Raw genomic sequence first — 25,996 nt, 5'->3', positions numbered from 1 at the left:
CTTCCCCGGGGGCGGGCGGGACCCCCGCCCACCGCCCACCGCCCCACCCCGGCCAGGTGCGGGCCTGCCCCGCCCCGTGCGGAGCGGAGAGGAGCGGACAGCCCTGCGGACAGCCCTGCGGACAGGGCCGGGCACAGGCGGCCCCGCGCAGCTGAGGGCTCAGCGGTTCGGCAGATGCATCTCCTCATCTTTGCAGCTCCTCTGCGCATCCCGCGCCTTCCCAAACCAAGGGCAGGGGAATTGCGCTGCGTGCCGCCCTGGAACGCTGACAGCGTGCCCCACCCACGCGCTTTTAGGAAATCACATGCGCCTTCTGGTATGTAATTCCCTGAAGCTGAGGAGTACAGGCAGGAGCCGTACTCAGCTCGGTTACAAATCCCTCATCACCATGTGCTCACACATTTCTGATCTCCACAGCAGACCCAGGGAATATGGCCTCTGCCATCATCGCCTCTTGTCTGTATGGCCCAGGACTGCTGCAGGCTCATTTCACCCTCTGATTGCACCCCAGCTGTTCTGGACGTGATTGTGCTGCTGAAACGCTGGATGATGGCACACAGGAACCTCCAGCCGCAGGCAGCACAATCCTATAGCAGCTCCCCCAGCATCCGGCTCCACCCCGCCCTGCACCCTCGGAAGGGTCAGCTGCGGGGCAGTCAGAACCCTCACCTTCACAAAAGCCGCCTGGTGGTTTCCCACACTAAGATGCCTCACCCAAAGGTCACACGAATATCAGTGCCAAGAATGAGAAGCTGCAGCAGCAACAGTTAGATGAGTCAAACATATAGAGTGCACCTGGACTTGTACTGCGGCTAGGCCAGCTGGAGTGCCCTTTCCCAGAAAGACAGAATTAAATAAAAAATAGATACACCCTGTCAATTCATCACTGCTGCAGGTCAGCCTCCTCAGCTCACGATTTCCTCAAAAGGGCCAGCAGGGATGGGAGATGTTATGTGAAAGGACTAAGACAGGAGGTGGTCTCTTAACAGGAGCAGCTAGCAGACATGGATATTTCTTCTCAGAGCTGACAGTGTCATCAGCATGAGTCAGACTGCACTTTATAAAATAATTCAAGACATATGGTATGTGCATACATTTAGGTATGTCCATAAAGGCTGAAGAAAATGACAAAGTAGCAACAATTACAGACATGGAGGGGCTCTCCTGTAAAGCCACAGCACAGGGCAGAGCAGCTGTCAAGATTTTGGCCAAATGCCTTCATTGGTCAATGAAGAGCAGCCGAGTGACATTTTTCACTGTGCACACTTCTGTGCTGCCCCACTCTGGCAGCAGGATCAAGCTTCCTTGAAGCTTTTAGGCTGCCTGGCATCTGCTGCCTGGCTACTGCCATCCAGCCCTTCAAATGCTCCTATGTCCAGTGCACCTCCACTACTTTGCACTTGTGGTGTTCCTTTAGCACAGCAGTGTGGGACAAGCAGAGCTGGGTGTGCAGAGGTGAGGCCAGCCCTGTGTTCAGAGTGGGCATTTAAAACATTCCCAAGATTCTAACCAACGGACTTTTCTCATTTACAGTGTGTTCAACCCTACAATATGCAATGACTCATGGCAAGTTAAATGGTTATTTAGAGGTGCTTTTAAGCCCTGCAATGACAATATATTACAAGTATGGCCTTGACAAAAAAGAAGAGAAACAGTGTTTTCTCCTACAAATCTGGGAGGGTGTGTGGGAAAGTCTCTCAGCAAAGGAATGAGTAACTCAGTATTTGTAAACCATGAATCAACTCACACAATCCACAAACTGAAAACTGAATACAAGTGGTGATTTTACTACCACAGCTTTTGGCATTACTACAGCAAAGACAACAGACAACCAAATGATAAAATTTTTTTTATTATTCACTTTTGAATTCTTTTACACTTTTCCTGATTATTTTGTGTAAGGTGAAACTAGAACTGTTTAAAAGACATACACAAATCTAGTACATCAATAACCAGGTATTTCTTTTTGCTATACTATTCTCACAACCACGTGTGTGCTAGGCAATATAACCGTCACAGAAGCAAACTTTAGGCAGAATACTGGTCAGTAAAAACAAAGCGAAAAGAGCTACCAGATATACAGACAGGCTCGGTTCCACATTCACTACTGCATTTATCAAGCGCCAAGTATTAACTGCACAATTTGTTCAGCTAGTAGAGGGGAGTTTTAAAATCAGTGCATGAAATTCTCTTCAGCAGACAGATGGACAAACAGATGGATACTATACCTAAGTGGAATGTGAAGGCAGGGGATGATACCACGGGACTGATAGGTGACTATTCCTAATCTTTTCCACTGCATTATTCACACGACTCTCACAAGGTTTTGTTTAATGGGATGAGTTTGAAACATGACAAGGTGAGGACATTTGGAGCTCAAATATTACAAGCATTACAGATGTGTAGGTCTGCATTCCAGTACAAGATGGGAAATCCTGAATATTTGAGCAAGTACTTGAGCCGGTTTCCTGGTACTACCAAAGAATGGCAGACGAGCTGAAGAATGCAACAGCACTGGCAGCTCTCAAACACCCAAGGAGAAACCTGTCCTTGGTGAGGTGCAGGCCTCATCCACCATCCTGACAGCACCAGGAACCAAAGAAAGGATGATGCATATGTGGGAGTCTAAAACTGCTTTAATGAAGTTTAAACAGGTGAAAGGGTCAAGGATGAACAGAGTCCAGTGGGAGAAAAATTTCTATAAAGTGAACTTAAAGATGGCTCAGTGGATTACTTAAGAAGTTTTCAGGATAAATTGAGAATGGGAATACCATGGAGATTTTGATTTACCTAAGAGTAAAGTAATGCAAAAGTGGCAGATCACTTCATGGTATCATCCAAACTAATAAGGCCATTCAAAAAATTGAATCTTCTCCTATTGCAAGTCCATGGCAGCGAACCAAGAGTTTTTACTACTGAAGAATATCTAAGTTGTAACTAGGTAAAAGTTATTGCTGTGGGAAGGGGCTTAGTCATGCATGTGGTATGAGCATGAAAGCACTTTGAGAAGTCAAATCTCAGTTATCTGCCAGTGTAAAGAGTTTGGAAATCAAGCTGCTAACTCCCCCGTTTCCCTCCTCCCCGAAACAAACCCCATCCCCAGAAAGACAGGATTGACAAAGTGAGCTTTTGACTGAAAGCGGTGCCTCAGACTCGGTTACAAATGTCTACAGTGTGCCTGTTCAACTACCTCATAGCAGTGTCCCTAACTGGAATGCCATATGTTGGATTGTTTTCCTTCCATGCCCCAGTGTAACAATAGAATCTCTATAACTTTCTGTACAACTTTACAACAGAATTGTACTTCGACTATTTTGGTGCCAAATTAAGCTCGCCAGAGTTACATAATTGATGTCTACTTTTTCTACCAATAAGAGTTTTGTAAAGTCAATTGCAATCACAAAACCCTTTATTATTATTATTATTATTATTATTATTATCACAGTGTTCAGTTAAAAATATAAACACGGTAATCGGAACTGTAAATGTTCAGAATAGGAAAGTTCGGAATGCCATTGGAATAACCGACCTCCGCTCTAGGTACACAAAACACCAACCAACCGGTTTTACCCCACAGACAGTTTTTGCTACGTTGAGGTTGTGAAAGTCAATGTACTATTCTTTTTGCTTGTCGCACAAAGGGATTATGTGTAGGATACAGGGTGACATTGAACATATAGTGAAGCGTGACAGCCATTAGTTCTCTCCCTCCCCAGCATCCCCTTCATCTCCCTGGTTTTCCGACGTCCATAGCTGTAAGGAAATACAAACACGTGTTGATGCTGGAAGCACAGTTAATTACAATTGTCAGGAAAGGGAAGACAGCGTAATTAGTAGTAGCTGTGCGATTTTCTCAGCTAAGAGCAGTGCAGAACTGAACTTAATAGTAAAGCTGAAGAATAGTAAACTAGAACATGAATAAAAGGTAAGCAAGAAGCTAGCACAAGCTGGTAAGTTCCACATAAAACTGTTAAGAACAAACTCCACTCTGTGTTACAAAAGGAATCTGAGTTTGTTACATCAGTTAACAAGTGATTCCTAGTTTGAACAAGCAAGTCTAACTGGTCTGGTTACAAAAAGCACCGCAGTTAACACATGCAGTTAACGCCTCAGAAAGAGCTTTTACTGGCACAGAACCGCATCAGCTTTCAGATGCTGAGTCCCACTTCAGAGTGCAGCAGCCTAGAGTGCAGTGGTTTGCCCCATGGTACTCACAGTGAGGTTGTCCCTAAGCAGCTGCATGATCAGGGTGCTGTCTTTGTAAGACTCTTCATTCAGCGTGTCCAGCTCTGCTATCGCTTCATCAAATGCCTGAAAACATGAACACAGCCCTTTCACACTCTGCTTTATGAAGTCACTTCTGCTTATACAGAGCTTACAAATCTGCCACATTACTATCCAAATTCTGTAAAAAGGGCTTCCAGTATTTTTCTTTTCCACCACAAAAAGAAATGTAAAACAAAGTGAGCACCAGATCTCAGACACCCAGGGGAAAACAGAAGTCTTCAGTGGTGTCCAGATAAAATCCCAGAAAAACTTTACTAAATGCCAATACCAAGTACTGAAGAGGCAAGAGCACTCCATGTGTCATGCTGAAATATGGTCCACATAGCTTGAAGACAGGTTTAAGACAACAGTTAAAAAAAGAGACTCATTAAAGGGTCTCGTGGGTCTAAACAAGCAGTGAAAGACAAAGGTACCATTACTTAAATGAGTATATATATATACACACACATACATAGTACATGACTAAGTAGACAAGAAAATGGAACACGAGATCTTTTGACAGTGAGCAGGAAGGTTTTCAATTTCTTTTCAGAAGAGCAGAGGAAATCAGGTATGTTCCACTAGAGATTAACAAAGCCATTCTTCCCATCCATCTGTTACACGTGAAAATCAATACTGTGAGTCTGAGAGCCATAAGTGCTATTTCTTCATTCAGCTTTGAAACAGATGTAAGCATTTTAACTAAAAAAAAAAAAAGCAAGAACAGCAGCAGCATTTTACAGCACAACATCCCTTCTTGTTACAAAGTCTTACTGAAAAGCACAATAAGAACACAAAGATTCACCTAATGCCATCTTATTCAAGTTACTACCAGACAATTTTCACAGACACAAAAAGCTCCATTTAGAAGACTAATCCTATTTTAGGGAGAAGGCTAAGGAAAAAATGACTGGCTATTTGTTTGCCACAACCCATCACAAAAGCTCTTTTTGGTCTCTGGAGAGAGGGGCACACATGCATATGGATAACAAGGACATTTAGGGCTACAAAGACAGGCAAACAGACAACACTTCATGTACTGGCTGAGTGCTCCAATTTAAATAAATATTTCACTTTAGAAGTGCTAAATTAATTCAAGTGTTTTCAATTTTGACACAAATACATTCTAAGAGAATTAGGTGGACATTAAACAGAGGCAATTTGTCTTCCCTGTCACTGGAACAGCTGCAGTAGCAAATTAGCCTTACCCAACTAAGCTAGTCCAGCAAACCAACTTACCTGAAAATTACTACAATGACAACCATTTTATGACAGCATTTTTAAGGAATTTGATATGAAAAAGGATAATCATCTACAAAGTGCTACTGTAACCATGTAATTACCTCCTCAGCCTCCACAAAAATTGGTGATATGAAGAGTCTGCTTACCGTCTTTGCCAGGTTACAGGCTTTCTCAGGAGAATTTAGGATCTCATAGTAGAAGACAGAGAAATTAAGAGCCAAACCGAGTCGAATGGGGTGTGTTGGCTGCATCTCTTTCTTGCTAATTTCAAATGCCTCCTGATAAGCTTGCTGGGAGTTTGCTACCGTTGCTGCAAGAAGCAATTACAACCACATAAATACACAGTACATCTCTTTGCTTCACAGGGGAAGCAATTATATTCTCAGCCTAGACTACCAGAAATTCATGCAATTACCTATGCACAGACACTTCTTTCAATGTTTTTACATGCAAAAGCCTTCCACTTGCTGAACAATTAATGCTGAAATAGATTTTTTAAATAGAAACTTAAAATAAAAATTATTCAACAAATTCCAACCAATCTGAATGGATACAAACTGTACCTAAGTGTTCTGGTTTTAAACATTCATTTCCAGCCCAGCTGAAGAAGTCACAGTTATCAATAATAAATCCAGACAAAACCATATGGGGAAGAAGAGGTAACTAAACTGCTGCAGTTAGGTCATGAACTTTGTATTTCAGGTTGTGTTTCAGGGCAAAGCCAACAGTCCCTTCCTGGCTAATGAGTAACAATAAGCTCCATACTGACATCAAGCTAAGTTTACAAGAGATGGACTATATCAGACACCCACAGGAATTCAGGCAGTTCAGCACTGCTTTCCCATTTCAGAAGTTATTACTTTAGAACCCAGGAACCCAATATCCCATATTTGTAGGCAGAGAGTTTGCAAACAACGAAGGCTTGGGCTGAATTTATAGTTTAAACATGAGATTGAACAAACTAAGCATTTCCCATGAGAAAGAAACCTACATTCTCCAGAAAATGATTTTACACTGCCACATATACTTGAAAACTAGCTACTGTGGTCAGGGGCTGCAAGCAGAGTTTGACTGCATTGATGAGCACCTGTCAATCACTTATATTAATTTCAGTGAAGTCTTTCCCCAAAAGTGATTTGCACTGCACTTATCTTCATAACTACAGAGCAGTAGTGAAAAGAAATAAACACATGATGTTGGGGAAAAGAATACAAGTGTTTTTTATACTTGATTCTGCTTGGTTTGCAGAGAGGATAGTTTCTACTTACTTTGCTTATTGTCCCCAGATGCCACCTCTGAGAGGTATCTGTAGTAATCACCTTTCATTTTCAAATAGAAGACCTTGCTTTCTGGCTGCGTGGCATTGACAATAAGGTATTTATCCAGGAGTTCCTGAGAAAGATTAAAAAAAAAAAGTGATGTTTCCTGAGTCAGAAAAACAATGTCTGAAACAGCCTTTGTTACAATGGTGAGCATGAACTGTTCAAACAGTAACAATGACTTCTGTCATGACTTATGCAGACTCATGTGTTAATCACTTTGCCTACTGTTGTCTAAACTCTGGGAAAAAAAAAAAAACAACATAAACTACTTCTAGTCTAATCTATGGAGAGCTGAAAACTTGCTATGTTCACCCTATCCACAATTCCCTCCTGCAGGATCTGAAGGCTATCAGGGCTTAAGCCTGCTGATGCAAACCCACATCCATGATGAAACTAACCAAAAGCAGCAGCTGGAAATCAGCATATCTGGTCACTTTTGCTGCCACAAATTTGAATTCTATGCAGAGCTGTGAAATTGTCCACAAGAAACTGATTTTATCTCCAACTTCAGCTGAAAAGTTTGACAGTGGCACAGGCAGCACATGTGCACTCAGAAAGAGATGCAAAGAGGGACTGCACTGACAGCATCTGCTCCTGACCAATCTTATGAAATGGAACAACAATAAAAGGAATCCCTCTTGTCAGAGTGAAAGAAAGAGCAAAATCAGTCTGGGAGAAGAACTACACACCTTCTCCATAAAAAAAAAAAAGTACTAAACAAGACTCAGGACATCAGCATTCATTAATTAAATAGTATAAACAGCAGGCCTTTATCAGGACTCATCTCAGTGACCCAGATATTAATTTGTTTTCATGGTGAATCCCCTCCAGCCAGCAGCCAGGGGTCTTCAACATGGCCTTGTTTGCTTTTTGCTGCTAAAAAAAATCCCCTTTTATAACAAATTCCCTAAGAAGCAAGTTAAATGACTTAGGAGCTAGAATTGGACCCAAGTATGTAGCTATGCAAAATTATTCCCCTGCTAAGGTGCTGCAGTGTCTACAGCACTACTAAAATTCCTTAAGCCTCTCTGAAGAATGCTGCAGTACTAACTACTGTTATTTTTGCTGTTGGATTATTACCAGAACATCATTGCAGATATCCTGCAATTCAGCCTCAATTTTCTCACGATATTCTTTTCCCATCTGCTGTTTCTTCTCGTTTCTCTCTGTTTTCTGCTCGATGCTGGAAATCACGCGCCAGGACGAGCGACGGGCACCGACCACGTTCTTGTAGGCCACAGAGAGGAGATTCCTTTCTTCATTGGACAGTTCATGTCCCTGCTCAGTGACAGCCTTCATAGCTGCAGCCATGTCATCGTAACGCTCGGCCTGCTCGGCCAGTTTGGCTTTCTGTACCAACTCGCTTTTATCCATGGCTGTCCTGCAATTAGCAAGGAATAAAAATAGAGAAAAAATGTCTTGATGGTCTGCACTGAGGAAGTTCAGGCTGAAGGGTGAAACAGATCTTACAGTCAGTAAGAAGAGGGAAATCTATCAACAGTAATAAAGTAACAAAAAGGTTTTGATTTTTTTTAAATGTATTTGACCTTTTGCCTATGTATCATTTCCATGTGTAAATGACTAATGACAATCCTGAAGATGTGAAAGCATCATTCTTCAAAATGCAGCACAAGTCACATTGGCATTAAACACAGCCCTGTGTGAATCTCTCCTCTCTTTTACCAGCCACAGGTCCACTGGGGAGATGTTAACCAAGAAACCACCAGGTTGCTGGGGCTTTTTCATGTTTGTTTGTTGTTGTTGTTGGTTGTTTCCCTCCACTGCAGCACAAGAGCAACTACTTAGGAGCACTGAAGCACTGGACAGCTCCTGACACTGAAGATTTGTGGCAAGTTAAAGGAGATCTTTCTGTGGGTTTACACAAACCATACCCAGGAAAGCTGTAGTTGTTGGTAACTATGGAAAGTACATTTATAATGTTCTGCGAGAAAATAATGTGAGTTTTTTTACATATGCATCAACATACACATAATGGACAACTCTACACAGCTTGGGTGGCTGCAGTCTCAGGTTTTCAAGACCTTTTAAATAACATTGACATTCATAAAATCTGAATGGGACGTGGCCCACACAATGGTCACTGCTACAAAACAAATTGCTTACATGGAAACAACTTGTTTATCATTTCTGATAATGCAGTTTAGCAACCAAAGCTGTGGAAACACCTCACATGGCCACAGGGTCACTGAAAAGCTTATACCAGGGAGAATGAATAAACCACCCAGGGCCAGGCTCACAGGAGAAAGTAAAGGGGTTTCTTTGCCTTTATCAAAATGGACCTCAATACTTCACAAACTTACAGACAACCCAAACTAATCTGTAAGATTTCTCCAGGTGTGCAGATTCACTTTTGGACAGATCCAGAACTGTTATTCTCATCAGTACTGAGCAATAATTATCCTCTCCTATTCCTAAATCCTAATCAGGGCTCTCACTGTCTAGGTAAGTTGTTCAGGCTGAGACTGAACAGCCTAAAAACTTATAAAAGAACAACAAAAGCCAAACAAGAACAGTAAGTTTACATTTGTATTTCACAGACTTCTGTTCATTATAGAAGCACCTACAGTCCTATTAGAAAGAACCAACACACTGCAGCCTTTTCCCTGGCTCTCACCTTTGAAGATTCAAGTCTGACAGGTTTCTGATGGAGAACATACTGCTCAGCTTGTATTTTACTCCAAGGATCACCCACCACACTATTATAGAGGAAAACCAGTCCCCTGTACTAAATCTCCAACCAGGACAATGAGATACAGACCCAAATTCCCATTGTGTGTATGAACAGTTTCATACACTGCTCACACTGCTGAGGACAAGTTCTAACTACAAAATTATTTTGAGATGAGCAAATTCTGTCCCTCCAGCTGAAGATATTCCACTTTAGCCAAAAAAAAAAAAAAAAAAAAAAAAAAAAAAAAAAAAAAAAAAATCACCCAGGATATCAAGTCAAACATTGTTATTTCACATAAAACTTCCTGAAGATAACCCAGCAACCAAATGTATCTGCTCTGTATCTGCAAGTCACACTCTCTCCTGCTTGTGTTTGATCCTTTGTAGATCCTAATGCACCCATCTTATTAAGGCAGTCAGAGTAAGGACATGGAATACTAAAACCATCCTCCTGGAGAGGGATCTTTTGCAGACTGCTAAGTAAAGCTGGGCTGTGGTAAACTCCATTTCAAGTGCTGTGTTTGAATCAGTGGATTCTGGGACCTGCTGGAAGGTGCCACAGAGAGTTCAGATCAAAGCCCTCAACACGACAGGGTGACTGTGGGCAGCAGTGTGACAATTTGTGGTAAGGCATGATTCATTTGGTTCTCTCTTCCCCAGTAAGCTTTTACCCTGGGGATATTATCATTGGTTTCCAGAGGCTTATCAAACAGATATCTCCTGATGATGGAAAAGGTTCAGTGGGATTTGTGATGTGCATTGTTTCTCCCTACTCTGAAGGCTGCGATAGCACCAATGCAGAACGAGTCCAAGGAAATCATCAGATCATTTCCCCTTGAGACAACCCATCCCACTCTTCCCTGTAGAGTCTATCAAACCTTGTAAACCATTCCCTTAACTCAGCACTAATTGCAGACCATGTGCTTAAGGCAGGAAGTAATTTGTCAGTGGTATTTCTCTACCCATTCACTAAAATCTGAACATGAGCAAAGTACACCTGAAGAATGCTTTTCACATTGCAAGAGCCAACTTTAAACAACAGGACATTGAAACCAAACAGTTTCAGAGCACTTTTAGTTTCTTCATTGTCTGCACAGCTTCTAGAAGTATTTCTACTGCAAACATCTTATCTTCTCCTCTTCTTCTCATGGAATGTGATTGTTATGTGGAAGCAGCCTGCTTGTTGAAGTGCAGAGGCAAGTAGCTCCAACTGAGTTTACATTTTGCCATTGAAAGGTCAGTCAGTTTTATCTTTGATCTGCACTTTGCCAATAGTGGTCTAATCTGTAGACAAGTCATCTGTGCAGAATTCCGTTTACAAACAAATTAGAGTTTAGTTTTGAAAGGGTGCAGAGTTTGTTTTATCAAGCTCACTGACATATTTATATTTAGATGCAAGACAGTTCACAGCAGTCAATGGGTTCATATAAGGACACATGAAGGAAATCACAAAGGGAACTGCACATGAAGGAAAACACGGGGGCACAAAGACCTAACGGATAAAAGAGATCCAGAAACCAGTTTTACACATCAATTATACAAGGAAAATACCAGCACAAAGATTAGAATGTTGCTTCTCATCAAGCAACTTTCCTCAGCAATGTAACTAATTTATGCACATTAAAGTCATTTATGCATATATGAAACTCAAACTCATCACTAAAGATGGTGCTCCTGAGAGCTTCACTGGCTTGGTTTTGACATTAGAATTCAGTGTACAGGGGTTTGAGTTTAGTTAATTTGTCTTAATATCTGCACTGTTAGTAGGCTTGCTATGAAACACAAGTATTACTCAGTAACATGGATTTAACAGAACTTAAATGCAGTAAGAAAATCATTGCCCACACCAAAATATCTGCCAATGACAGTAAGCCTACCATTACTTCCTTCCAGGGTGCTGCATAAAGGAACACTTAAAATCCTCATTTGATTCTCCATTGCTTACCTTGTTAGAAGCTTGGAGAGAGCTTTGCAGAGCTATGCTGGCTTGAGCTCCAAAAGAGGGAAGTGTTTGCCAGAAGGAAAAAAGATACAAGGAAAGGAGTGATGTTTGAAAAGGCAAAGAAGCAACTATCAGTTATAACTGGTCCCTCCCAGAGAGGAGATGAAAGCCACACTCTAACAATGGACCAGTGTGCCACAGTCCGAAACAAGCAAAGCCTAGAGCTAAAAATACACCTAGGCCACACACAGAAGCCATCTACCAAAGGTTACCTGCAGCTAGGAGCAAAACATACAGAGGTGATGAACAGGAGGCTGACAGGAATGATCTATTCTAGCACTGATAAAGCCATGCCATGGTGGCAAAGGGAAAAGAGGGAAGATGGCAAAAGGAGCAGAGACGTGCAGATCACAGCCATGGAGGAGTCCTGAAAGTTGCCTTTTCTAAGCAGAAGATTCTGATATTAGATGCATTAACACAGTTCAAATTCTTAAGACACTGTCTTCTTAAGAATCTGTCCAACACAACTTAGTAGCCCTCCAAAAAGAAGTGGCTGGACACTGTTCACAACAAGGAATGCCAACCACTGCCCAGCAGTCACAGCCAATAGCACCAGCTGCTAGAAGCTTCTATCACCTCAAGTCCCACACTCAAAATGTAATTTTTTACTATTTTTCCCCTCTATCTCCCATACAGCCTAGAGCTCTTTCAAATCTCTCTTACAAATGCAGAAGAACATGTATGCAGGCACTGTAAGTGACAAGTGCTTATTCCCACTTCAGAAAAGCTTTACACACCTGTGTGGACAAGACTGAAACACATCACAAAGCATCAAAGGTCAGAACCTGCAGGAATCTTTAGTTTGCAGCTGCCTGCATCTTTCAGTGGAAAATGCAGTGAGAAGGGGATGGTGTGACCAGCCTGGGAACAGCACCTGGAGTCAGCACACCCACGGATCTCTCAAGAGTGGATGGACACACAGAACTGGATGTTTACATCCCATTAACAGCTGAGGGGTAAAACATGCACCTACTGCTCTTCAGAAGACTGTAGGATTTTGAGAACTACAGCTCACTCCTCAGCATTTTACTCCATCTGCTCTGTAGCCTTTAAGGTTTCCCATTCCTATGGGCTCTTTAGGACAAAGCCAAAACGGATCAGAACTAACCGTGCTTAAAGTCTGTAGAAATCAAATGAAAACTGACACTGAAAATAATCTGACTTATATAACATATCGAACTAACAGGACAATACTAATAAGCTTACGTTGGTCTGAAGTCTGCTGCTCATGATGACCTGTTCTTCTGATGCTAATTAAGTCATTGATTTTTGTGCACTGTTTTTCTCTCTACAGCAAGCATGAGAATCTATCAGACAAACACTCCCACTTTGTAGAAAAGAACTGGTGAGAAAGCAGTGTCGTTATTGGTTTGACATACTGGTCCCTAATGAGCTGAGCAGAGCTGCAGGTTAACAGACCTGCATATTTCACTTTGAGAAAGGAATACAAAACCAGATTTGGTGAGATGAGAGGCAATCATACTTCCCAGTCACAAGCTCTCTAAGTCCACTCAAATTCTATCAGAAAAAGCAGCAGATTGGTACAGAATTTGCAGTTCAATATTCCAGCAATATGTGAACATACCTTATTTGATTTCTGGATAGGCAATTCATTCCGAAATTAAACATTCGAGGGAGGTGAGTGGTATTTCAAATTAAGAGTTTGATAACTACAGAGATAAGAGCTTTTTAGACGTTATTTCTAAAATAAATAGAAAATCATTCTCCACCATTCAGGTACCCACATGCTGACACAAGTGTCTGCATGATGGGGATGGCATTCCCTGTCAACTGGACATTGCTTCCAACATTTATTTATTATTGTTTACAGGAAATGGAGTGCAACTCTCTCAGTTGAGTGCAAGGAACCTTCCTTGCTTTACTGCCGTGTTAGGCATTTGATTTTATTAGTTGTGTTTCTCTAATTGGTTCCCTCAAAGGCTACCATGGATTATTAAATAACTGATCAGAAAATGAATGGCTCTGGTAAGAACTGAGCAGTAAAATCATCCTGTCATTAGTTTGGGTATAGCAAGTTCAGTAAAATATCCTGCAAACATAATGAGGGAAAAAGGAAAATGACTTCACAGTTGTGATATTCTTACTGACCTTGTGCAGCACATAACTTCAGCCTCCTCTGCATCTACCCTGGCCTTCGGCTCAAATCTCTATGCAAATGTTGAGATAAAATTAACATTCTATAAAGCCATGCCTCACCCTGCTCTGGCCATCTGCTGCCATCATTACTTGTTGCTTTGTAAAATTGAATAAAATGACACTCAATGGTTTTCAGTCTCCACAGAGAATTACAAAATGCCTTTGACCACTACCAACAGCATGTGGGAACACTGATATTGTATGGACATCTTAAATTCAGTGACAGCAGCCTTGTTCTTCCTAATGCCAGGCTGAAAAGCAGAGCTGTGCTCCCTGCTCATGGCCCTTTGCTCAGGACAGCTGCAGGTGGAGACACGCTGGCATTTCCACAGCACAGCATCCCCACATAGCAACACCTTTTTGTTCCAACCAGCAGAACTGTTTTCTGCTGGAATCCAGGTGGAAATAGTGACTTAATCCAAAAAATCTTCCCCCAGGCATAAAGTTCAGGCCAAACTAACCTATTCATATCACAGGTAAATCATTTTTGTTAATAATAAACTGACAGTATTTATATTACAGGGAGGGGCAAGAAGAAGTGTGGCCATGTAACAGACACACCACTGTAATGCCTGGTATTAGGACACCACACGGATCAGAGCAGGAGCTTTTACCCCATTAACCAAGTAATTATTTACTGAGCTCCTACTCATCCGAGTTTATTCACATGCATCACAAAAAGCTGCATACTGGCACAGGCCTGCTCAGGAAAAAATAAAAAGACTCAACATCAAAATAGCAGAGATCAGAACATGCGGTACTGACATAATGAGGTTGAGAAAACCGCACCAGGCCCATCTGTGCAACGAGTCTATCACTTTATTGGTACCAATTTAATAAACAAAATATGATACAGGGGATATTTTTGCAGTCCTTTAATAGGAAGGGAGAAAATGGCACTCGTGTTCTTGCTTTTTCTAGACCAGATTCTATCTCATTGTTGCTTTAAAATAAAAGTAAGCTCATCTTTTTTCATATAAAAGTATTAAAATTTCTGACGGAGGTGTCCTGTGTTAGTGAACACATGAAAACACAAATATTCCTACAGCCACTGAAGACACAAAACATTACAGACATTGCCGAAGTCTCTGATATTCTTCCATGGGAATTTAGTTTTTATGGTGCTGCATGATGCGTTTTTTGTTTTCCTATCACTGGAAAAGATATTCGAAGTATTAATAAGGAATCTATCTGAAAGCAACCAATTTATATTGTGATATTTGCATGAGATGCATTTATGCCAACAGTGACTGCGTGCCACTGTCATTTCGACATCCCAGTTAATACCTGGTTATACATACCTCAAACCCACGGCCGTTAGCTCTGGGCTACAGCCCAGCCTTTCGTAGGCTGGGACTGGTCTGAACCAACCTCCTTTCCCTGTGGAGTCCTCCCTAAACGCATCTCTATTCCCGAATGATCAAAATTGGATAATAATAATAATAAACGCATTTTGTTCCCTCCTACAGCGCTCATACACGGCCACGGCCACTTCGGGCCCTACGTGGGGCAGCTCACGGCCCCGGCATGGCCACGGCAGCCGCGCTCTGCCGGGGGCTGGGCACGGAGCTGCGGGCTCCGGGAGCCCGAGGCCGTGCGGCGGTGCGGGCAGGCTGCGGGCAGTGCCGGTCCCGGCGGGGCTGGCCCTGCCCCGGGCGCGCCGCCCTTCCCGCCGGGCGGGCCCAGGTGAGCGCGGCCGCGCCCCGGGCCCCGAGTGACTCACCGGGGCGGGGCAGCGCCGAGCGCTCGGCAGGGGCGGCGCCGCCCGCCCGGGCCCGCCAGCGGCCCCCCGAGCGAGGGTCACACCGTTACCGGGGCCGGGGGACGCGGGGCCGGGGAGGCAAAACCGGGAACCCACCCGCGGGGACCCCCCCCAGGGCGCGCCCGCCGCGGCCTGCGGCTCCCCGCGCGGGGCGGAGCGGAGCGGGCCGGGCGGGCGGGGGCAGGCCGGGCAGGGCCGCCCCGCGGGTGGCGATGCCCGGTGTCCCCGGGCCGATGTCCCCCCGATGGCGGCCGCGGGCCCTCACCTGGCGGCGCGCGCGGATCCCACGGGCGGAGGCGACGGGAGCGGCGGCCGCTCGCACGGACACGCGCACACACCCTGCGGCGCTCGGCCCCGCTTCCGCCGCGCGACACGCCCCTTCCGGCGCCAGGGGGCGCCAGCGCCCCGCGCACCGCCCCAGCGGGACGGTCACCATGGCAACGGGGCTGGGCCCGCCCGGCCCGCGCTGAGGGAACTGAACCGGGTCTGCCGTGCCCTGGCCTGCCCTGGCCTGCCCTGCCCGCCCGCCCTGTGAGCGCACCCCGAGCGGGGACAGCCCCCAGACACGGCCCGCGGCTCGCTCACACCTCGGGGCCGAGTGCTCTTTGTCTCCGCGGAGCTCACGGTGCCGCAGGAGGCGCCGGGGTGCGGGACCAGGGCACGGGCTGCTGCGGCCTGGAAGGGCAGCGCTTTCTCCGGCAGCAAAAGAAAGAATTTCTGGTTTTCTTGCCATTTCGCACTGCTGTTCTTTGGCTGGACATCACAGAATCACGGAATTGTTTGGAAAAGACCTCTAAAATCACCGAGTCCCACCTATGACTGAACACCTCCATGGCAATTAGAGCACTTCACAAAGTGCTGCAGCAGGTCTTAAACACCTCCAGGGACAGTGACTCCACCACCTCCCTGAGCAGATCTAAAGGGACATATAAGGGACATATCCGTGGGAAACAGGCAGTGGGGTTATTCTGTGTGTCCTCACAGAAATAAAATTTCACAAATACTTGAATTGCAAAATCGCCTTTAAATGCTGTTTTAGTAGCAGCTCTTCCCTACAACTTCAATTGCATGTTTTCACTGAAAAAATCAAGATCCTTACTGACTAGATAAGTTTTATGCAACTAATAAGCTACATTTTCTAGGGAAATGGCAAAAGAGAACATTTTTGGGGCATGAGGACAAGTCTAGCTTGGTCTCCAAAAAGGAATCCAAGTAAAAGAAGTTCAGTTTTGTAATCCATATAATCCTTTTGGATAAGAAGTGACAGGACACACAACTCAATTGCACTGCACCCAGATCTCAAATTTATGGCAGCAGCACTTGTCAAAGTGTTATTATTGGGGCTCAGTTCAATTACAGCATCCAGGAGTCAAATTTTCTCTTCTACTTTCAGATACAGTCCTGGGCCCATGAAAGTCACTGTCAGATTCCTTTTTGGTGATGGAAGGACTTCATTAATTTCCTGCTTAGTCTCAGTCCAAAGGTTAATTACTTTGGAAAGTCACAAGGAAAATTACTTGGCACCCACAAGTTATCTTAAGCTGCAAACACTGATTCAGCTCCATCAGCTGCTGTCATCACTCTCTTTTTTCTTTTCTAGGCAAAACTTGTTTTTTCCCCTCATCTTCTCCATAGTCCCTATCTTCTCAGTTTCTGTTTGGGCCATTCCCAGTGTTCTTGCTGGGGCCTTGGGGGTGCTGATTCATGGCAGAATTACTTGGTTTTGGCACTCCTTACACTCCTTGCCTGCATATCCATGTATGACACTCAGTTTGCAGAGGTTTGCTGTCGGCACCTGTTCATTTAGACTCCCACTGTAACTCCCTCATTCTTCTCCCCTTGCTGCCTGCATTGTCACAGCTTATGCCTCTTACTTCCAGTGAGGTGCACTGAGCTCCCTTCATACAGCTCCTCCCATTTGTCCACATAAAATTCTCATCATCACTGCTGAAGTGCTCACAATCCTTTCAAATGGTATTTTTGGGCCATGCGACCTCCATCACAATATCCAGGTAGGACAATTCCATGCCCTGTGGTCACAGAGGTGAAATATCACCCTCTGTTTTCACAGAGCTCCTGCAGCTGCATCCCTGCTGGGCCAGAGGCCACCGAGACATGACTGTGTTAATGGTTCAGGTCATTCATTCCTCCCTGAGCTCTTCCTACCCTGGGGCCTTCCCAGTCCTGTGTCTGGCCGGGTGCAAGAGATAAGCAGGACACCCTGCAGTTTCTCCAGGGGTGGTGGAGGCTGGAATCAATGCCAAACCTCAGCTCTGAAAAAGCTTGCACCAGCACCGAGTGGTTCACTGTGTTACCTTTCAGAGGAGGAAATGTGCGATGGCTCAAATGATCTAAGATAGGAGATAAAAACCTGTGCAAGAGCAGCCTTTACCTCAGGGACAGGCTGGATCTGTGAGTAAACAAGCACAACAGAGAGACCAGCCTGCCTGGCTCTCCAGCAGAAAATGTCTTGCTGTGTGTTTTCCCAAAGAGCCACATTTCAGGTAGATAAGTGTGAGGTATAAATGGAATTCAGCTTTAGCAGCCGGTCAGCGTTAACTCTGTCCCTGCCCCGGGGAGCACACAGCAGCTGCACTAAGAGAGTGCTCACACTGAGCTACAGCCTTACAGAGAGTAAATCCAGGAAAGACAAAACCACGGGATTTGCTCTGAAAGAGGAGACAGCTCATGGCCGAGTCCCTCCACCAGAGGAGTGGTTCTTTACAAGGACTGTGAGACCCGAGCCCTTCCCTGGATACACCACAGGCTTCACCTTTCAAAGAAGGCTCTGCGGGCAGCTGGGGCTGCCAGGACAGTTTGTTCCTGTCTTTTGCAGCTGCTTCACTACAGAGAGAGGATTTCAGTCTCCAAATCACTTCTCTTGCATTAAGTTAGTACTTAACATCAATAGCAGGTAAAAGAAGTGGAACAAGCTCTTTGACAAAGATGTCAGTTGCCAAACAGGGAGGGCTGGCTCCGCTCCCCGTGCGAGCAGCAATGTCAAAAGAAGCTGTTCCCAGCAGATGGCACAAGAGCTCGAGCTGCTTCAGTCTCTGCTCCCGGCAGCCCGTACCTGCCTCAGGTGTGCGGCTTCTGGAGCAGGAAATATCAACCTGAGATTTGTACTAGAATAAGTGCATAAACCTTTGTTCAGAAATGCCACCTTGAAGAGTCGCTCAATTTTTGTGGGTTTTTGTTTTTTTGGTCATTTATGTTGAAAATAGTAGGTCTCAACTGCTGTGGGTACCAGAAGCAAACAGTTGATGGCACTGCATGATCGCTGTCCCTGCAGTTGACGTCTCCCTGCAGCCTGACTCTGAATGAAAAACGAGGGTGTTTCACTTCCATGCTGCAGGAAAGACACTCACAGAATGTAATCGCCACCTATTGAGTGTATTTTATTTCTTGATTGTTCTGGTACTCATTTTTCCAATCTTATGCTCTGGATATGAGAGTGTACAGCCTAGATGTTTTGATTGTTCTAGTTCTGGATCTCACAGATCACTAAATAGTGGATAAGGAACTGCTGTGGTGGTTTCTGGCAGCTGAGACACTGATCTGCTGGAGAGCTGCTGGAGCTGACAGCTGGGATGTCCCCAGACATCTTTCCCCCAGAAGTCTCATCAGTATATTAAGAATTCCATCATTTGTCAATGTTGGTTGTGGTGTACTTTGAATTGCACATGGTGGCCCTAAGAAGAAGACTTGTAAGGAAGCAATTAGGAATACAAAAGAGCAAAACAGCATTTTTAAATTAATATTTCTGCAATAGGAAATAAAAAAAAAGCTCCAAGGGAAAAACTGCATTTCTTGTCCATCTTCTTTGTGCATAAGCTGCTTGTGACATTACAGGCTACTGTGATGAAGTTAAAACTAAAATTATGTTAGTTAAAACTAAAATTACAACTAAACTGGGCTCAGGCATAAACATCTTGCATAGGATAGAGCTATTAATAAGTTTAATTGAAGCAACATTTAAAGCAAAGAGCAGCAGGTTTTCCTCAGGGTCCCTGCCAACTAAATGCTAGACTAAATAATGCTTTGTTTGGGCATCTTTCAGTCCTTCCTTCTGTCCAAGGAATGCAAGTGGTTTAGTGCAGCTTCTCTATTAAATGTGATTTGGACCAAAGTCAAATGGCTGTTTTAATTTGAAGGTGTTTAAAGGTCTGAAGGTGACTTTAGAGAACACAGTTAAGAGCATAATTGCAAAGCAACTTGCAAGAAGTAACTGTGGGAGCCTGAAAATATAAATGACCTAAATAGTATAAAATAGTATGATGGGAAATATGGTTGGAACAAATGTCTTGGATGGGATAGGAATTCAGCTCCAGGAATGCAATTTTGGCAGTAATGCCCCAAACAGAGAATGCTATTTCTGGGGAAATGCTCTGAACTCTGGGTCATGAATTAAACTCAGGTAATTTATGTTCTGCTCATAAAAAGTGGCAGTGCAAAAAACCAAGCAGAAATGGAATGGAATATATTGCTGTAAATTTTGTAGCTGCTGGGACCTGGAGAATTGTCGTGTGCTTCTGATGCCAGGTAATGCCTAAGAAAAACCCAGGCCAAGGAACACATAGCAAACCCTACAAAGCTGCCAAATCAGTGACCCTAAGGAAATTCAGTTTCAAAGCAGCATGTGAGAGAGGTTTGAAGAGGTGACTTCCCAAACCCTGAACTTTATTTATTAGCTGTTTCTGACAAGCTCTAAAGAAAGGCAAATGTCCTGATATTTTGAAATAGCATGGCATGTGTTCATTTTCATAGGAAACTCTGATCTTTAGGAAATACCAATATTATTCCATTTCCTGATTTCTCATTCTTTTCTCTCTTGGTATTTAATACCAGTCTGCTGTGCAGAACTTCCAAGCCAGTGTCTCTTCCAAGACTTGGCTGCCTGGGTCCCACAGAGCTCCAGCTTCCTCACAACCAGCTATCTTCCAGGTGCCTTTGAAGTGGGATTTCTGCTACAAAAGCAGCTGTGGAAGAAATAACCCTCCCTGTGGTAATGACAGTGAGGTCTGCTAAAGTTTTGATAATGTTTCACTCCTCAGCATGTGCAGGTCAGCTGGAATTCTTTATGGGGAGATGCAGCCAGACAAGAAACCTCCACTTGGCAGAGGGATGGGTCCCTTTGGGATTTGGTGAGATCAGCTTGGACAAGTCCAGGCCCCTTATGGCAAACTGGAAGAAAACTCTCCTTAATACATAGAGTGGTGGAGCTCCTTCTTTGGTATAATGCATAGGGGAGCCTGGCACGACGTTCTCTCTGGATGTCTCTGGGGAAAGGCAGCTTCTCTCCCAGCAGTATGTATCTGTTTCAGGCCATACTTCAAAGTCCAGCCTGCGTTTTTGGTGTTTGCTTTTCTCCTTTCAAACAGGAACTATCCAAAGGGCTAAAAATCTGAAGTGTAAAGAACCATACAAGCTGCCTGGAGCTCCAAAGTGTTTCCTTATAATTAGTATAAAGGCATTAAATATTTAACCTTCATCCTGTGAAAACCCTGACTTTTAAAAAAGAATTTACAGCACAGGGTGGAGTTTCATCTGCTCCTAAATAGGACAGCGATTTTCTTCCTTCCATTTCTGCCCCAAATCTCAAATTCCAGAATGCAATGAATCAATTGCAGAGGAGGAGATGACTGTTCATCCACCTCCCTGTGTAATTGACTCTCAAAAACTTGATTTTTCTCAGACGAATCAGGGTGAGAGTTCTGAAGTAGCACAACTCCAGCTGGATATCTGTTCTTTATTCTGGCTTGTGGTTCAAGGTGTCTTTTTCTTAATAAGCACCTACCACTAGACCGTTAATAGTTTAACAGTCCACAGCTTCCAAGGAAATGCTTGCCAGCAGTAAGAGCTGGAAAATAACTCAGAGAATGGCATAGGCCTGATAAAAGGATTAATAAATCACAGCCCTGAGAGCTGTGAGTTCAGTTTTGTCTGACACTGGCTCTAAGGATTATTTTGTGCATTCAGTGCTCTTAATTGCTTTTTCTCCCCAGAAGTTTGTGTGCAGCTCTGGGATAGATTGGGAGAGTTTTCCAAAACAAACTGAACTAGATTTCTTCCTAAATTATATTTAAACTCTGGTCTTCACAGAAGGCACTTGTATTTGAGCTGTACTGAGGGGGCTGAAAAACAGAGAAGGGAAGGAGTGACACGTCTTCTCATGGCAAAAGTAGAATATTTTTGCAGAATAAAACTGCCAACCATTTCAACCTAGCTCTGCTATTCCACTTTTACTGGAATTGTTCCGTCTGCTTCTCTGAAAATGAAAGTCTGTTTCTACTCCTGCCACCTGCTATTTCCATATGAAAAAGCTGTTTGGTTATAATGAAGGTACCATTTCTCCCAAGGGCGAAGTAAGGACATTTCATCACACTGCTCTTCCTGAAATTCCAGTAACCAGATTCAATATGTTACTAGATTTGATCTACTTTTTCACAAAGCTTAAAGCCTTTAAGGGAAACCTCAAGTTCTGTCTGTGAGTATTTACAAAACAAAATGTCATTTCCCTGCTGAACTGTAAGACAGTCTGATCTGGCAAAACAAAAAAGAGAATCCAAAACCAAGATTCACTTTGGCTTTGAGACTTACCCAGTGACAAGCTTTGGGAAATGACAATGATTTCCAAGCACAGACCATATTTTTATCCCAGGCAGAAGTCAACAACAGCACAAAGGAAAAGTTCCTTTATGCTGACCTTGATGTGAGCAATGGGGGAGCAGTTGAGATGGCCAGAGTTTGGGCTCCTGAGCAAGTCAGCAATTTGCAGAATCATTTGTGTTTTTTAAGAAACTGTTTAAATTCTCCCTTGACTCCAGGAGAAACTTCAAATGAGTCACTTTTGACACCCACCTTTTAATGAACACCTTGACATCATGAGAGTTGTTCTCCCACTTTCCAGGAACAGAGCAAGAAAACAGTCTGAAGGCTGATACTGGGCACCTGAATTTCCTCACCAGGATTCCTGGAAAAGATTAATGGAAAACTGACCCTTCTCTTAATATTTGTGTAGCTGACTCAGTATCTAACCCATGACAGAGTGTACTCTGGAGTATGCGACACCCAGGAGTTTATAACAAAGTGAGTTTGATGAGTTTGCAGGCCTGGATTTACTGCAGGAAATTCCCAAATGGCTGGTAAAGGCTTTGGCAAGGCAAAGAGCAGGGGATCTGCCCTGGGCCATTTGCTGCACTTTCAGCTGGGCCTCAAGTCACCTTTTCAGAGCAGACACAAACATGAATGAGAAAAGATTGCACAGTTACAAAGCTCTTTTCAGCACTGTATCATTTTTCCTGGTAGCCTGGCAATCCTCTGGGCTGAGATACACTCTCTGCTTTGTCCAGGGTTAATGGGTATCATCAGGGATGGAAAGGTACAGGCTGCACTGAAGATTGAATAGAAGACATAGCTGATTTTTTTCTCAAATCCCCAGAAAGCCATCAACTGTCACTAGAGCTCTGGTCAGGATACTCCAGCTCCTTGGAGACTATCCACTGGGCTCATAAAAACACACCAGGCCTCCTGCTGCTTCTTTGACTCCTTTAGGTTCCAGCCTAAGAATCCTGAAGGAATAAGGACCGGGGCCCATAGCAGACTGAGGCTTTCTTGAAAATCCAAATTGACACTTCCCTATTAATATTAAAAATCTGCCTGTTTTTTGCAAGTTATCTTTATTTCGGGCCTGATTCATTTATCAAATACTCACAGATCAGCCAAAGGCCAGGGCAGTACATGGGAACATGTTAACACGTTCACTCTTGGATTGCCAAAACATTATTCAATTATCTGTGCTAATGACAGCTGCTTGGAACATGGAAAGCCCTTAATAAAGAAAAAAAAAACTGATAAAGAAATGATGAAATGAGAATAGCTGAAGATGCCTTCCCAGACTGGGTGAGACAGAGATGCAAAGGAATAACAAAGTCATCAAAAATGCACTCCTAAACATTTTGCAAACATGGATATATCAAGGGATGAAGTCATTGTAGCCCCAAGAATAGAGGCAGAGTGTGTCCTTTTGGTTTAAATCTGTTTTCTGACAGGTTTCTTGGAGGAAGCAGCACAAAACTGCTGTAAGCCCTTAACTACAAGTGCTACCAGCCACTAGATGTCCCAGAGCTGCACTCAAACTGCACCCATCAGCTGCAGACAGAGGGAGGGCAAACTTGGCAGTGCAGGAGACAAGGTATAATTTAACAGACTGATTTGTCTGGAATCAGCACATATATGTCTTTCTTTAGGGCTGGTATTGTACCTCTGAGGATGCGAGGAAATAAGGGATCTGAACACATGGGTCTGAGGAAGAGCTTCCACATCCCAAAGCTGGTCTTGTTTCATTTATTGTTACCTTAATCAGGGGCACAGCAACACTGCTACCACAACAGGAAAGCAAGGAGGGATGGGAAAGCTGACACTTCAGTGTTAATAAGCTCCTCAGAAAAGCAATATGGAAGAGCAGAAGGCAAATATTTCTGATCTTGTCAAGCTGGTGTAACCATGGGATCTGCACGTGCACCTAAAGGTGCAATGTCAAGTTGCTTTTCTTTTCCTGTTCCTCATTTGTGGTTTAGCATCTTTGCTCAGCAAGCTGCAGTGATGCAAGTTTCTATACACACATGCACTCTTCTGCACCCACTGTTTCTCCCTTCATTTAATTGCTTTTCTATGATATTCAGAAGTGTTGTGATTCTGCATTTGACCCAGGAGAAAGCTGTGAACAGCTCACTCAGAGGAAAAAAATCAGAGAAAATGGCTCAAGCATGGCTTGTGCTCCTTCCACACAGAAGTGGTTTAGAAGCATCAACATTTCCAACATCCTGGTGCCCACAGGGCCTCCTTCAGCCAATTTTAACCTCTCTTCACCTCCAGTTCTTGGCTAATTCTTCTCTCTGAACAATCTTTATGATGATCAGCCATATCTCTGCTTGTATGAAGCCTTCTGCTTCATACACTCCAGCACTGGAGTGTTGTGTCAGGGCTTCTGTATTTCTCTTCTCCATGTTGCTCTGTTCAATCCATCTGATACAGCCCAAGCAGAATAACTTTGCCTGACATGCACAGCACACCCTGGCACTGCTCTGAACACACCCCTCACATGTGATTGGGATTCTGGGGTGCTCAGAAACCCTGAGGACAAATCCTCAAAGCCCACTGCTCTGCTTCCTGCTTGAAGTAATCTCCTACATGTTTTTTTCCTGATTATCAGGGAAAACAGAAACTGAGGTCCTGCAACACTCCCAAATCTGCCTCTTTCCTGTGGCACTCATCTGCCACTCAGCTGCTATTTCTTCTCTGTCAGGGCAGTAATTTAATAACACGTACCAGGATCCAGCCAGCATGTCCAATAAAGGAACAGAAGCAATTTAATGTGATTCATGATCAGTCACAACTAAGCAACAGGACTAATTCTTTGGCATTCATTCCTGGGAGTAAAGATTCAAGGAAAAAAAGATATTCTTGATTAGATTCAAAGAAAGTAGAGGAGTCTACAGCCTCTTTACAGGCAGAAAGGAAGGGAAATGAATCCAAGACATAATTTATTTTTCTAAGTGACCCCCCTGCACTGCTGGATGAAGAGGGAGAAAGGATTGTGTCAGAGAACACAGCACTGTGGTGCTGTCACTTGTCTCCTCCAAACCATTCCTGCCAGAGTGTAAAAAATTTCAAGAGATGAGGCTGGATGTGACAGTAAAAGGTTCTTGAGGTACTCTGGTATCTTGCTTGCTTCCCCTTGATATGTCAACTACTAAGCAGGGTGAGGTAGAAATGTGGTTTGGGATGCAGAAAGGTTGCATGGGGGCATCTGCTCTCCATTCTAGTGCAGAATTGGTGGTGTCATTTGTGCTTGGCAGGTCCTGAGGATGAATGAGAGAGAACTAATGAGAACATCAGAAAGAAACCATTTATTAATGCTTCCCTTGCTAGGAAAATCCATTGTGTCAGTCTCCTGTTCCTTCTACCTTACTTACAACTAAGTGACACTGGGTAACATTTTTAGCTTAGTCATTTTATCAAGGCTGTGAAATAAATCACTGCCCAGTGCGGGAAATGAGCTCAGCAACATTTATAGCAGTGCGGGGTCTCATGAAATCTTAATTTAATGACCTTTGAGTAAGAATAGAGGCAAATATGCACCCCTCTCAGGTGACCACATCCTGGACTCAATCAAATCCTGCTGTCTACTTCTCTGGCTGTTCTGATCCTGTGCTGCAAACAGACCCAGGTCTCAGATGATCCTCTCCTTCAGTCTAATGGGAGTGCTCAGAGAGTTCATTTGGCAAAGCTGCAGGCAAGAGGGATAAATCTTTTTCCCAGGATGCAGCAGTTCCAGTGAAAGAGCTGTCAGTCACCAGGGCTGCCAGGCACGGGCTTTAGCTGATGGTTAATGCCATCTAAAGGCAGGCAGGGAGGGAGCAGGAGAGGCTGCAGCCTTGCTCTTCTGAAGCCTGTCTGTGACCGTAAGAGCCACAATCAAGACCTGTTACAGCATTATCACATCACATTCATCTGACAAAGCTGTCATTTTGCACTTTGGGCCTGGGGAAG

General features: G+C 43.9%; 1 protein-coding gene across 1 annotated transcript; it reads right to left on the bottom strand.

Moving 5' to 3' along the window:
* Nucleotides 1-1,840: 1,840 nt before the first annotated feature.
* On the bottom strand, nt 1,841-15,797 carry YWHAB (tyrosine 3-monooxygenase/tryptophan 5-monooxygenase activation protein beta). The gene is made up of 6 exons (XM_083873136.1): nt 15,708-15,797; nt 7,911-8,211; nt 6,777-6,900; nt 5,655-5,818; nt 4,216-4,311; nt 1,841-3,753 (listed from the first exon to the last, which is right to left on the bottom strand). Exons 2-6 carry the CDS (start codon nt 8,202-8,204, stop codon nt 3,697-3,699), a joined length of 735 nt encoding a protein of 244 aa, XP_083729262.1. The 5' UTR covers nt 8,205-8,211; nt 15,708-15,797; the 3' UTR covers nt 1,841-3,696.
* Nucleotides 15,798-25,996: the final 10,199 nt, after the last annotated feature.

The sequence above is a fragment of the Zosterops lateralis genome, assembly GCF_965231275.1.
Source record: "Zosterops lateralis genome assembly, chromosome: 16".
Taxonomy (NCBI): domain Eukaryota; kingdom Metazoa; phylum Chordata; class Aves; order Passeriformes; family Zosteropidae; genus Zosterops; species Zosterops lateralis.
Note: the sequence above shows the minus strand (reverse complement) of the source record. Positions and strands in the feature narration are given on the sequence as shown.